Source organism: Callospermophilus lateralis, chromosome 10 (genome assembly GCF_048772815.1).
Source record: "Callospermophilus lateralis isolate mCalLat2 chromosome 10, mCalLat2.hap1, whole genome shotgun sequence".
Classification (NCBI taxonomy): Eukaryota; Metazoa; Chordata; class Mammalia; order Rodentia; family Sciuridae; genus Callospermophilus; species Callospermophilus lateralis.
This window is the reverse complement of record NC_135314.1, coordinates 119,127,711-119,141,740: the sequence shown is the minus strand read 5'-3', so window position 1 is coordinate 119,141,740 and position 14,030 is coordinate 119,127,711. Positions and strand designations below refer to the sequence as shown.

The window sequence follows — 14,030 nt, the reverse complement described above, 5'->3', positions numbered from 1 at the left end:
CCAGTATACTAATCTTGTACTTTCCTTGTAACATCTTTGTCTGTCTGGGATCTAGATAGTTCTGGAGGCACAGAGTAAGCTAGGAAATGTCCCCTCCTCTCCTATCTTATGAAATACTGTTTGTAGTAGTGACTGGCAGTATTTCATGCTTAAGTATTTTTTAGGTTGTTCAGTGAAGACACTGGACCTGGTGCTTTCTTTATGAGACATTTTGAACTACAAATTCATCTTTCAAGTAGTGCTAGGGCTATATTGGTTTTACTTTTTTTTTCTGTATAAATCTCTGATAATTGGTGCCTTATGAAACAAATGAAATTTGTTCATTTCATTGAAATTGTCAAATTTATTGGCACAAAGTTTTTCATGACACTTCCTTATGAGCCTTTTAATGTCTGTTGGATCTATAGTGATGCTTCCTCTTTTGTTGACATTGATGATTTGTTTTTACTTTTTTTCTGATCATTTTGGTTAGAAATTTATAATTTTATTAATCTTCTCAAAAAACCATCTTTGGTTTTCTCTACTGTTGCTCTGTTTCCAATTTCATTTATTTCTTCTCCTTATTATCTCCTTTCTTCTCCTGACCGTGGGTTTCATGTTCTTCTCTTTCTAAATTACTAAGGTAAAAGCTTAAGTCTTTATTTTAAGCCTTTTTATTTTTCTAATATAAATGATTGTCTTAGCACTAAACACCACTTTCATTGTGCCCTACCAATTTTTTTTTTAAGAGAGAGTGAGAGAGAGAGAATTTTTTAATATTTATTTTTTAGTATTTGGCAGACACAACATCTTTGTTTGTATGTGGTGCTGAGGATCCAACCCCGGCCGCACCCATGCCAGGCGAGCGTGCTACCGCTTGAGCCACATCCCCAGCCCTGCCCTACCAATTTTGATACATTGTATTTTCATACAGCATGGGATGCATTTCTCAAGTCTTCCATGCCTTTACTAACTTCGTAGTTATTTGCTCTAAAAATTATTGAGAGAAGGGAATTTGTGATTATATCTCATTATAGTTTAATCAGTTTTTGTTTTGTGTATTTTGAAGCTCTTTTGTAGTTATACAAACTTTTAAGATTGTTAGTATCTTGATGAATTTATCCTCATTATCATTATGAAAGATCTTTTGTTGTTGTTGTTGTTTTGTATTGGAGATTGAACCCAGGGGCACTTAACCACTGAGCCACATCCCCAGCCCTTTTTAGTTTTTGAGATACGGCATCACTAAGTTGCTTAGGGCCTCACTAAATTGCTGAGGCTGGCCTCCAACTTGTGATCCTCCTACCTCAGCCTCCCAAGCTGCTGGGGTTACAGGTGTGCACCCCCACACCTGGCCCACATTCATTTTTTTCTGGTCTCTTGTCTCTCTGTCTTCCATCAGTGGTTTCCATTGCATGTCTTGTGTTCACTAATCCATCCTCCTGCAAGTCTAACATGCCATCAGTGCCCTCCAGTGTGTTTTTTTATAACCTTATTACAACTACTAGGGTTAATTTTTTTTTTGAATTTTTTAATATTTATTTTTTAGTTCTCGGTGGACACAACATCTTTGTTTGTATGTGGTGCTGAGGATCGAACCCGGGCCGCACGCATGCCAGGCGAGCGTGCTACCATTTGAGCCACATCCCCAGCCCCAGGGTTAATTTTTATTCATTTATTTTATGTGCTGCTGAGGTTTGAACCCAGGGCCTTACACATGCTAGGCCAGTGCTCGACCACTGAGCCACAGCCCAGCCCCAATCCAACGTGTTTTTTAATCTCAGACTTCATCATTTTCATCCCTGTGAGTTCCACCCAGGGACTCCCTGATGGCTCCACTTCTGTCTGTAACCTGTTCTCCTCTGCCTTCCTGAGTGTCGAGAGTACACTGATAACGAACGTGTTGATGTCTTGGATATTATCACCCATGTCTTTCTGAGTATCTTATTTTATCTTTTTAGTTATAGATGAATACAATACTTTTATTTATTTTTATGTGATGCTGAGGGTTGAACCCAGTGCCTCATTCCTGTTAAGCAAACACTCCACCACTGAGCCACAACCCCAGCCCCTCATGTGTCTGTATTTATGTTGTTTTTAAGTCCTTTAGGTATAGTCCAAGGAGAGGGATAGCTGGGTCAAATGGTGGTTCCGTTCCCAGTTTTCTAGGAAATCTCCACACTGCTTTCCATATTGGCTGCACCAATTTGCAGTCCCATCAGCAGTGTATGAGTGTGCCTTTTCCCCCACATCTTCACCAACACTTATTGTTATTTGTATTCTTAATAGAGATGATGAACATTTTTTCATATACTTGTTGACTGATTGTATATCATCTTCTGAGCAGTGTTTCTTCATTTCTTTGGGCCCATTTATGAATTGGGTTATTTGGTTTTTTGGTGTTAAGTTTTTTGTTTTTGCTTTATATATCCTAGAGATTAGTGCTCTATCTGATGTATGTGTGGTAAAAATTTCCTCCCATTATGTAGGTCTCTCTTCACCTCACTGATTGTTTCTTTTACCAAGAAGAAGCTTTTCAGTTTGAATCCATCCTATTTATGATTCTTGATTTTATTTTTGCACTCTAGGAGTCTTGTTAAGAAAGTCGGGGCCTAATCCAACATGATGAAGATCTGTGCCTAGTTTTTAAAATATTTTTTTTTTAGTTGTCAATGGATCTTTATTTATTTATATGCAGTGCTGAAAATTAAACCCTGTGCCTCACACATGCCAGGCAAGTGCTCTACCAGCGAGCCATGACCCCAGCCCCTGGGCCTACTTTTCCTCTATTAGATGGAGGGTCTCTGGTCTAATTCCTAGGTCCTTGATTCACTTGAGTTTTATGCATGGTGAGAGACAGGGGCTTAATTTCATTTTGCTGCATATGGATTTCCAGTTCTCCCAGAACCATTTGTTGAAGAGGCATTTATTTTCCATGATGTTAAAACTCACTTGATTTTGAAAGCTGCCTTTATTTTTGAAACCATGGTCTTTCTAATTTTATGCAAAAGTACATGTTTATTTATCGTGTGGCTGATGAGTGTTGTTATTTATTTACCAGGCCTTTTTCAATCCTTCCAACTTTTTTTACATTCTGCTGATGTATAAAATATAAATGACTGGGAAGTCCTGCACAATATCACACCTTATCTTTTGAACAAATAAATGAATGAAGGATTTAAGGTGAATAAAATTCTTACCTTACCAACTTACCTAAGAGATCCAGGGCCCATGGAAACTAGAGAGATTAAACTGGGAGGAATTGTGCTCAGGATGTTGCCAGTCTCTAATTAGATCAGTACTTTGGGGGTGGGGCAGGGGGAATGGAGAGGACTTAAAAAAGAAAGTCCAGCCAGGCAGCTGGGAGGCTGAGGTGGGAGGATCGCAAGTTCAAAGTCAGCCTCAGCAACTTATCCAACTTATCCAGGCCCTAAGCAATTCAATGAGATCCTATCTCTGAATAAAATGTAAAAATGGGCTGTGAGTGTGGCTCAGTGGTTAGGTGCCCCAGGGTTCAATATCCCTGGTACAATATGGTTCAATATCCCTGCTACAGAATAACTGAGTTATTGAGTTGAGTTTCTTTGAGTTTCTTCCATGCTGTGACAATATTGTTGTTGAAGTAGCACCCCTTTCTCCACAGAAAAGTCTAAACTGTGGGGCTGGGGATGTGGCTCAAGTGGTAACGTGCTCACCTGGCATGCACGGGGCGCTGGGTTCGATCCTTAGCACCACATAAAAATAAAATAAAGATGTTGTGTCCACCGAAAACTAAAAAAAATAAATATTAAAAAAAAAAAAAAGTCTTAACTGGGCTTCTCCAAAAATCTTCACCATAGCTGATTTTAGGGCTGTCAGCAAGAGTCTCTGCAAAAGAGTTCAATGTAGATTAACTTCCTATTTTTATGTCACCCTGTTTTATTTGGCCACTGGCCAAGAAGATACCGGCATTCCAGGTGCTGGACACCCCCTTACTAGTTTTTCACAAACATATCCAGTATGGTAGTTTGTAGAAATGTACAAACAGGCCTCTAGCCTTGAACTGGGCTTCACAGAGATGTCTACATTTTTAAGATAAGTTACCAACTGGGCTCCATGGTAACAGCTGGCAGGGGGAGGAAAGAAAGGGGAGAAGAAGCTCTCCCCTTCTCAGGTATTGTCCTTGAAGGGTTAACTTGCCCATAACAGTGAAAGAAAAAGCTGCTTTTATGTGAACTTCTGCAGACTGTGAACTTCTGAGCCCCTCCCCTTACATGCTGGGAATAAAACTCTGAAACTCCCTGAACTCGGGGTTCAGGGGATTAATTGATTACAGCAAAAGCTGTGCCCTCTGAACCTGGCTGCAGCCAAATAAAACTGTTTCCTGCTGTCTTTGGTGCCTTGCCTCGTCTGTCCCTACAACAGGGTTTTGTAATTTTCTCTGGGCAGCCTGATCAAGCACTCTACCCACTTGAGGGAAATTGACCTTGGAAACAATGACTTGGGAGAAACAGCTGCTGGTGACATCCTTGGAGCACTGAGAGCCAGGAAGAAAGGTAGAGTGTTATAATTTGTGTCTCCCCCACCTGCCAATCAGCTCACTCCTAAATTCTGTAGTATTCACAATTTGCTCCACATTTTTTTTTTCCCATTTAAATAACAAGAACTATGCAATGACCAGGAGAAGTGTCACAGGCTGGCCACTGCCGTGTCAATGTGCCCAGTGGTTTGCAGAGTTAAGAACTTTTATGATGTCATAGATAGTCTTCCATCTAAGTAATGACACCCCCTCCTACCCCCAAAACACGGGATCTTGGCTGTGTTGCCCAGACTGGCCTTGAACTCCTGGGCTCAAGCCATCCTCCTACCTCATCGGCTCAAGTAGCTCTGACTAGAGATCTGGCTAGTAATAAATATTTTTAAAGTGATTTTCTTCTCCATTGCTTTTTCTTCTGTTTGCTGTCATCCTTGCTTATTCTCCAGGAACTCTTTTCTGGTTCTCTGTTCTCCTCCCAGCCCAACCTGCAGTGATTTCTCCAAATAGCAACTGGAAAACTCAAGTAGTAATCCTCATGGGGTTACCGTTTCTGTGTCATCTGTCCCAAAGAATGGTTCATTGTGATTGTCCTGGGGCAGCATTAAGAGGATGTTATGATCATGCAGCCTTTGAAAATGAGAGAATCACACGTGGCAGAGATTGGTCACTTTGGCCACCCTTGGCCACCCTGCCCGTTCTTCATGATCAGGCACCACCACAGTTAACAATGGCTGCTCTTCCTGCTGAAGGAGAGGGGGAGGAGAAACACCCTTTTAAATGCAGCACCATAAACGACACCATAAGCAGATTTGAAAATGAAATTCGATACTAAGAAAAGTTGGGGGAATTCTTAGAGGTGCACTCCACGGCAAGTCAAGAGGCATGAAGCTGCACACACATCTGGTCTTTGCTATTTCTTCCTCAGAATGGTCTTAGAGCCTGGCATGATTGAGGACCGCATTTTTCTTTCAATGCTGGTAGTGGTTAGAGAGAAGAATTATAATTGCTTGCTGTATTTCGACTTTCTAAACTAGAACTCTGGCCTTTAAAAAAAATTTTTTTAGTTGAAGATGAACACAATACTTTATTTTATGTATTTATTTTTATGTGGTGCTGAGGATCGAACCAGTGCCTCACACTTACTAGGCAAGTGCTCTACCACTGAGCCACAACCCCAGCCCAACTCTGGCCTTTTTAAACCGCCAATAAATGATGCCAGGATTTTTCTTTTTTTTTTTTCTTTCTTTCTTTCTTTTTTTTTTTTTTTTGTTAATTTTTTTTATTTTTGATTCTTTTTTTAATTATTAGTTGTTCAAAACATTACAAAGCTCTTGACATATCATATTTCATACAGTTGATTCAAGCAGATTATGAACTCCCATTTTTACCCCATATATACATTGCAGACTCACATCAGTTCCACATCCACTTTTTTACATACTGCCTTACTAGTGTCTGTTGTATTCTGCTGCCCAGGATTTTTCAATGATCCTTTTATTTGGAGGAACAGAACTACTTCTCCCTGCTCCATTAGAGTTGAATTCCAATTCAACAGAATTGTGCTGTTAAATTTAATTCAAATTTGACTTTAATTTTAAACTCAATAAACAGGAGGCAGGTTAATGATTTCCTTTTGCTTCTCCTGGCCCCATGGAAAGCTTTCATTACCCGCTGCAGCAGAAGGCATTAAGAGACTGCAGACAATCTTCCCACTATTAGTGAGTGCTAATGATGGACAGTCTCAGATGACTTGATAGAAAACGGTTCTCATCCAGTACATATTTGCAACTGGCAAATATTGTGCTTTTTCAGTAAATGATTTAATTTGCATAAATGAAAGGATAATTATGAAATGCCACCTGAAAATTCACTCATTTAGAAAACATTAAAAGGTAGTGGATAGTTCAAGAAATTGGGTTTTTCCAAATTTAATAGTATATATCAAGAGTAATTTTAATGCATTTATTTATCTCTTGAGCTAAAATAATTATGGGATGTTTCTGGCGGGGTGCTTCAAATGGTTAGTTTGAACTTCATGGAAGACTCCCCAAACGAGGGCAACTGGTTGGATTCCTTAGGGAAAGTCTCTTACCATTTAGCCCTAATCACATCATTTTAAATGTTAAAAGGCAATTAGTAATATCACTGATTATAGAACTAACGTTCTTTTACTGATTGTACCTGTGTTCTTATCATTTGCAAGTTAACCAGCTAATTTCTAATTTTGCCTCTTTCACAAAATCCAAATTAAGAGCCTGGGATCACTTATTGGCCTGCCAGGGAACTACCTTCAATGACGGATCATGCACAATAGGCTCAGAAGCCTAAGACCCAGCCCATCCAATGGGGTTGTGAGATGGCCTACTCCTTTGTGATTATGTTCTTCTTCCCCTCAGGTAAACTACCAGTCTTGAAAATTACAGTCACTCCCCAGATCTCTTCAGACACCTTCAGATCTATTTGGAAAAATAGCCAGAAGTCTAGTAAGGCCCGGAGAAAGAAGAAAAAGAGAGGTTCCTTCTTAAATATCCGTGTTGGTGAGTAGTGTCCACCAGGGGGCGCTGGATGCAGCCTCCGCGCACCGCTGGGGTAGATGGCGCTGTCAGATGCAGATTTCGCGCTGAATAAGGAGAACTTATGTTTTAGATCACAAGCCCCAAAACCATCGTCCCAGTCTAATGAATGATGATTGCATCAAGAGACAAGTAAGGAAGAGAACAGCATCGTTCCCTCAAAGATTTAGTGCAAACCCTGTCTCCCCTTTAACCCCTTTGCTTGCCCAAATTCTCTACTTCTTAGTAGCCTGTTGCAGGTCTATAAAAGGCGAATTTACCTAAACTCTTCAGGAAGCCTGCGCTACCTCTTGGAGGGGATTGATTTAGATATGTTTATTCTCTATTGTGTAAAGTTGAAATTCCTCCCCCCAACCCCTTATGATTTCCCATTTATTATCTCACAGGCTAAAAACCGAATATGGATGTCAGGTTTCCATCGCAGGTCATCTATTTTGATGGCGACGCAGACATGCCTGGAAGGACATTGCTTGTTCTGTAATCATATTTTTTTTTTCATTGTAACCAAAACATTTTTAAGTTCTAAAATTCCATAAGGTTCTTTTATGTAAATTGAAAGTGATGTTAATCTTATCACACGTCATTTCTAAAATGCAGGTTTCTCAATAGGTCTTGGTAAATTCAAGTGCAATTCTTCTCTGGGACTTCTTTTCTTGTGCATGTGAAATTTGTAATTTGAAAGAAGTATACCCTTCCCCCCCCCCAAGAAAGAAAGACTATTTTTTTTTTTTAATAAATATGCTTACAGTTGGGAATAATAGGAATGTTGAGAAGTAATAACTTCCCAAAAGGAAACAGCCCCCCCCCCCCCAATTAGGATCTTTTCAACCAGGCACTTGGTGCACACATGTAATCCTAGCCACTTGGGAGGCTAAGGCAGGAGGAGCCTAAGTTCAAGGCCAGCCTGGGAGACTTACCTAGACTCTGTTTCAAAATAAAATTGAAGGGCTAGGATGTGGCTCAGTGGTAGAGCATCCTTGGGTTCAATCCCCAGTACCACACACACACACACAAAAGGGATCTTCTCCAAATGAGGAAATTTCTGATAACCCTACTTGGCCTTGAGGATGCTGGACAGCCCCATAGGAAATGGAAGAGGTGTGATTGATGGATGTATGGATGATACATCAGATTAGCTGAGTTTTACATGCCATGTACGGTACAGGTATTGTTAAGGTCTGTAAACAAGTCAGATTGGCACCTGTTATTTTGCCAGAGAAATGTTAAAGTCTGTAAACAAGTCTGGATGGCGCCTGGCCAAATGCCAGAGGGAGTGGTTTGTGAAGTAACAAAAGCGAGCCATTAAGTGTGGAGATTCCTTATTGGTTGACTGCTGTATCTATTTTATGCTAATTAGATAAGCTGTGTAAAATGTATAAATATCGCTCAGATCCTACAATAAAGGGCTCCTATTCCTGCTGCATCAACGTACACAAGTAATTCGTCACCCTCCCGGATATTCTGCTGCAGCCAGACTGCGGCAAGGTATGAAGAGCATGCACTGGGCATCCAGATGAACCAGAATTCTCTGTGGAGGTCCCGCTATTTTCCAGGCATGTGACCTGGAGCAGTTAACCTCACCACACCTCAGTTTCCCCTTACATAAGAAACAAATAAGAATAATACCTGTCTCGTTCTGTGAGCTTTGAGTGAGCTGGCAGATGTTAAAAGTTTTAGGACAATATCTAGTTCATAATGTCACTTAAAAACAAATGCTAATAGCTGCTATTGTCACTGTTATCGTTGGTGGTCGAACTGAGTGGTTCCACCTTATTTCACCTTTGAGGCAAGAAAAATTGAAAAGAAAAAAAGAAGATTTACGACCTCTTCAGTTTGAAGTAAAAATAAAAATCTTCATTCTTCTACATCCAAATTTAATAAATGTGCACAGATTCCTGGAAACTAATGTGGAGGTGGGCAGGGAGTATAGCAAATTATCTCACTCTCCAGGATCTTAGGAGCTAGCTAAGACAGGTCCTCCTACATTAGCAGTGAGCAATAACAGAGTATAAGTGTCAAAAGAATGTCATTGGGCAGGATAAAGAAGGCTACAGAATAATGACATCCAACTTAACACATTTACCAGAATTTATGTATCTGATGTATGAAACCTCATGAGAAACTGCATCTACTTAAAAAATTATTGTTTAAAATTTTCCATACCTAAAATCAGTGAGCTTCCTTAGGAAGTGTTTTTGGCAGTGTCTATCCACTTGAAAACTGCATAGCTTTTGATGTAGTCATTCTACTTTTAGAAATTTGTTTTACAGATACATTCTCATAGGTGTGGGAGGAAATATAAAAATATTTAATGTAGTAACATTTATTTTACATTGTGAAAATTAAATGTCTTTTAAAAGGTCCTCTAAATAAACCAGCAAATGTATGTTGTGCGATACTATGTAGCCTTTAAAAAGAATAATGTGCATATGTAGGATATCCAAGTGATACTATTTTCAAAATCAGGCTACAGAGTAATACATGTGGAAGTTTCATATTAAAAATAAATTGGAGGGACGTTGAGAGAACGAGGAGGAAGGAGAGAAAATGGCGTCCACGGATTACAGTACCTACAGCCAAGCTGCAGCCCAGCAGGGCTACAGTGCTTACACCGCCCAGCCAACTCAAGGATATGCACAGACCACCCAGGCATATGGGCAACAAAGCTATGGAACTTATGGACAGCCTACTGATGTCAGCTATACCCAGGCTCAGACCACTGCCACCTATGGGCAGACTGCATATGCAACTTCTTATGGACAGCCTCCCACTGGTTATACTACCCCAACTGCCCCCCAGGCCTACAGCCAGCCTGTCCAGGGGTATAGCACTGGTGCTTATGACACCACCACCGCTACTGTCACCATCACCCAGGCCTCCTATGCAGCACAGTCTGCATATGGGACTCAGCCTGCTTACCCTGGCTATGGGCAACAGCCAGCAGCCACTGCACCTGCAAGACCGCAGGATGGTAACAAGCCCGCTGAGACTAGTCAACCTCAGTCTAGCACAGGGGGTTATAACCAGCCCAGCCTAGGATACAGACAGAGTAACTACAGTTATCCCCAGGTTCCTGGGAGCTACCCCATGCAGCCAGTTACCGCGCCTCCATCCTATCCTCCTACCAGCTATTCCTCTACACAGCCGACTAGTTATGATCAGAGCAGTTACTCTCAGCAGAACACCTATGGGCAACCCAGCAGCTATGGACAGCAGAGTAGCTATGGTCAACAAAGCAGCTATGGGCAGCAGCCTCCCACTAGTTACCACCCCCCCCCCAGACTGGATCCTACAGCCAGGCTCCAAGTCAATATAGCCAACAGAGCAGCAGCTACAGGCAGCAGAGTTCATTCCGACAGGACCACCCCAGTAGCATGGGTGTTTATGGGCAGGAGTCTGGAGGATTTTCCGGACCAGGAGAGAACCGGAGCATGAGTGGCCCTGATAACCGGGGCAGGGGAAGAGGGGGATTTGATCGTGGAGGCATGAGCAGAGGTGGGCGGGGAGGAGGACGCGGTGGAATGGGCGCTGGAGAGCGAGGTGGCTTCAATAAGCCTGGTGGACCCATGGATGAAGGACCAGATCTTGATCTAGGCCCTCCAGTAGATCCTGATGAAGACTCTGACAACAGTGCAGTTTATGTGCAAGGATTAAATGACAATGTGACTCTTGATGATCTGGCAGATTTCTTTAAGCAGTGTGGGGTTGTTAAGATGAATAAGAGAACTGGGCAACCCATGATCCACATCTACCTGGACAAGGAAACAGGAAAGCCCAAAGGTGATGCCACAGTGTCCTATGAAGACCCGCCAACTGCCAAGGCTGCTGTGGAGTGGTTTGATGGAAAAGATTTTCAAGGAAGCAAACTAAAAGTCACTCTTGCTCGAAAGAAGCCTCCCATGAACAGCATGCAGGGTGGCATGCCAACCCATGAGGGCAGAGGGATGCCACCACCACTCCGTGGAGGTCCAGGTGGCCCAGGAGGTCCTGGGGGACCCATGGGTCGCATGGGAGGCCGTGGAGGAGACAGAGGAGGTTTTCCCCCAAGAGGGCCGCGGGGTTCCCGAGGGAATCCCTCTGGAGGAGGAAACGTCCAGCACCGAGCTGGGGACTGGCAATGTCCCAATCCCGGTTGTGGAAACCAGAACTTCGCCTGGAGAACAGAATGCAACCAGTGTAAGGCCCCGAAGCCTGAGGGCTTTCTCCCACCACCCTTCCCACCCCCCGGGGGGTGACCGTGGAAGAGGTGGCCCTGGTGGCATGCGGGGAGGAAGAGGTGGCCTCATGGACCGCGGCGGTCCTGGAGGAATGTTCAGAGGTGGCCGTGGTGGAGACAGGGGTGGCTTCCGTGGTGGCCGTGGCATGGACCGAGGTGGCTTTGGCGGAGGAAGACGAGGTGGTCCAGGGGGTCCCCCTGGACCTTTAATGGAGCAGATGGGAGGAAGAAGAGGTGGACGTGGAGGACCTGGAAAAATGGATAAAGGCGAGCACCGTCAGGAACGCAGAGATCGGCCCTACTAGACACAGACCCCGTAGAGCTGCATTGACTACCAGATTTATTTTTTAAACCAGAAAATGTTTTAAATTTATAATTCCATATTTATAATGTTGGCCACAACATTATGATTATTCCTTGTCTGTACTTTAGTATTTTTCACCATTTGTGAAGAAACATTAAAACAAGTTAAATGGTAGTGTGCTGAGTTTTTTTTCCTTCTTTTAAAAAATGGTTGTTTAAGATTTAACAATGGGAACCCCTGTGAGCATGCTCAGTATCAATGTGGAGAACCAAGAGGGCCTCTAACTGTAACAATGTTCATGGTTGTGATGTTTTGTTTTTTTTTTTTAAATAAAATTCCAAATGTTTATAAACAGTCAAAAAAAATAAATAAATAAAATAAATAAATAAATTGGAGGGGCTAGGGTTATAGCTCAGTGGTAGAGCACTTGCCTAGCACCTGTGAGGCACTGGGTTAGATCCTCAGCACCACATAAAAACAAATAAAAAGACATTGTGTCCATCTACAACTGCACAATCAAAAATAATAAATAAATAAATAAATTTAAGCTGGGCATAGCGTCGATGTCTGTAATCCCAGCAACTCAGAAAGCTGAGGTAGGAGGATCCCAGTTCAATGCCAATCTCAGCAACTTAGAGAGACTCTATCTCAAAATAAATAAATAAATAAAAAGGACTGGGGACATAGCTCAGTGGTAAAGCTCCTGGGCTCAATCCCAAGTACCTAAATAAATAAATAAGAATTGAAGCCAGGCACAGTGGTGCACACTCGTAATACCAGCAACTTGAGAGGTTGAGGTAGGAGGATTTCAAGTTAGAGGCCAACCTTGGCAACTTGGTGAAACCCTGTTCCCCACCTCCCCAAAAAAAGGGGGGATGGTGTTGTTTCAATCCTCAGTTGCAAGAAAGAATTGATGTAGTATAATCTAGCTACTTCATACTGACTGTATTTCCAAAGGAATTGAAAGCAAAGTCATAAAGGATATTTGTATACCATGTTCATGGAGGTAGCCAAAACGTGGAAGCAGTTCAAATGTTCACTGAAGAATGAATGAATGAACAAAATGTGCAGACCCACTATGGAATATTATTCAGCCTTTAAAAGGAATGAAAGTCTAACGTGCTATAACATAGATGAGGACGTTATACTAAGTTAAACCCAGTCACAAAAAGAAAAAATCCTTATATTTGATAGAGTAGTCGAAATTATGGAGACAGAAAGTTGAATTGTGGCTGCCAAGAGCTGGAGGGAGAGGAAAATGGGGACTTGTTCTTTATTGAGTACAAAATTTCAATTTTGCAAAGTGAAAATGTTCTGTTACATAACAATGTGAAAATACCGCACCATAACTTAACTATCCGTCTAACTACGATTATGGTTGTAAATTTTATGTATATTTTCCCCAATTAAAAAAATTTAATGAATTGATATATTATGTGTCTGCTTTACATATGTAGGAATTTCTGAAGAGTCTATTAACGGTGCATGTGGTTTTCTTTTTAATTGTGTAACCATTTTTACTTTTTTTTTTTTTTTGGATTAAACCCAGGGGTGCTTAACCACTAAACCACATCCCCAGACCTTTTTTTATAATATATGTGTTTTTTTTTGAGACAGGGTCTCACTGAGTTGCTTAGGGTTTTGCTAAGATGCTGAGGTTGGCTTTGAACTTTCAATCCTCCTGCTTCAACCTCCTGAGTTGCTGGGATTACAGGCCTGCACCACCGTGCCTGGCCCATTTTTACTATTTTAATGTTTTTTACTGAAAAGCCAGCCTCTATCTCAGAGCAAAGCCTGTCCGAGGAAGGGACATGACCTTAGTCCTTGGAAAGACCCACAGAGCACTCCTAAGCACATTCCCACCCTGCTGAGTTGTTTATCTACAAATAACAGGAAAGATCTGCTGTGCCAGGTATCCCTGACTCAGTCAGGCTAGGTGGGGACCCATAGCAACCCCCAGCAACCACCAATCAGCATGAGACAGGGAAATACCTGGAATGCCAGTGGTTTATGGTGGTTGATAACAAGTTGGGAAACCATGCAGTTCAGCACGTACACCCCTCTTGGCTCAAACCAATCAGTTCAAACGAATACCCCTTTTGTACTGACCAATCACCCCTACCCAACTTGTTCCCACCAGTGAATGTGCTAATCATGTTTTAGAGTTGTTAAAGGGATGCTATGATGTATGTGAAGTTCCTGCCCTCTCCAAAAAATGTATAAAACTGCTACAAACCCTGGGCTCAGAGCCTCTCAGCATCACCAGTTGCTGTGTGTGCGCGGAGGACCAAGCTAGCTCTCAAAAAACACCTCTTTGTTGCTTACATTGATCTTGGGTCTCTGGTGGTCTTTGGGGGTCCCGAATTCGAGCATAACATTACCACTTATGAGTTGTCAATTTAAAACGCCTGAGATAGTTTGATACACTGAGATGAGCTTGTT

General features: G+C 42.0%; 1 protein-coding gene and 1 pseudogene across 1 annotated transcript in view; both read left to right on the top strand.

The window, feature by feature from the left end:
- Window positions 1–7,040, top strand: part of LOC143407927 (uncharacterized) — a 34,052-nt gene extending 27,012 nt beyond the window's left edge. The window contains exons 8-9 of the mRNA XM_076867063.2: window positions 4,408–4,514; window positions 6,892–7,040. Coding sequence (XP_076723178.2) covers window positions 4,408–4,514; window positions 6,892–7,040 — 256 coding nt within the window. The remainder of the gene's footprint in view (window positions 1–4,407; window positions 4,515–6,891) is intronic.
- Window positions 7,041–9,584: 2,544 nt separating this feature from the next.
- LOC143407754 (RNA-binding protein EWS pseudogene) lies at window positions 9,585–11,785 on the top strand (annotated as a pseudogene).
- The last annotated feature ends 2,245 nt before the right edge of the window (window positions 11,786–14,030 follow it).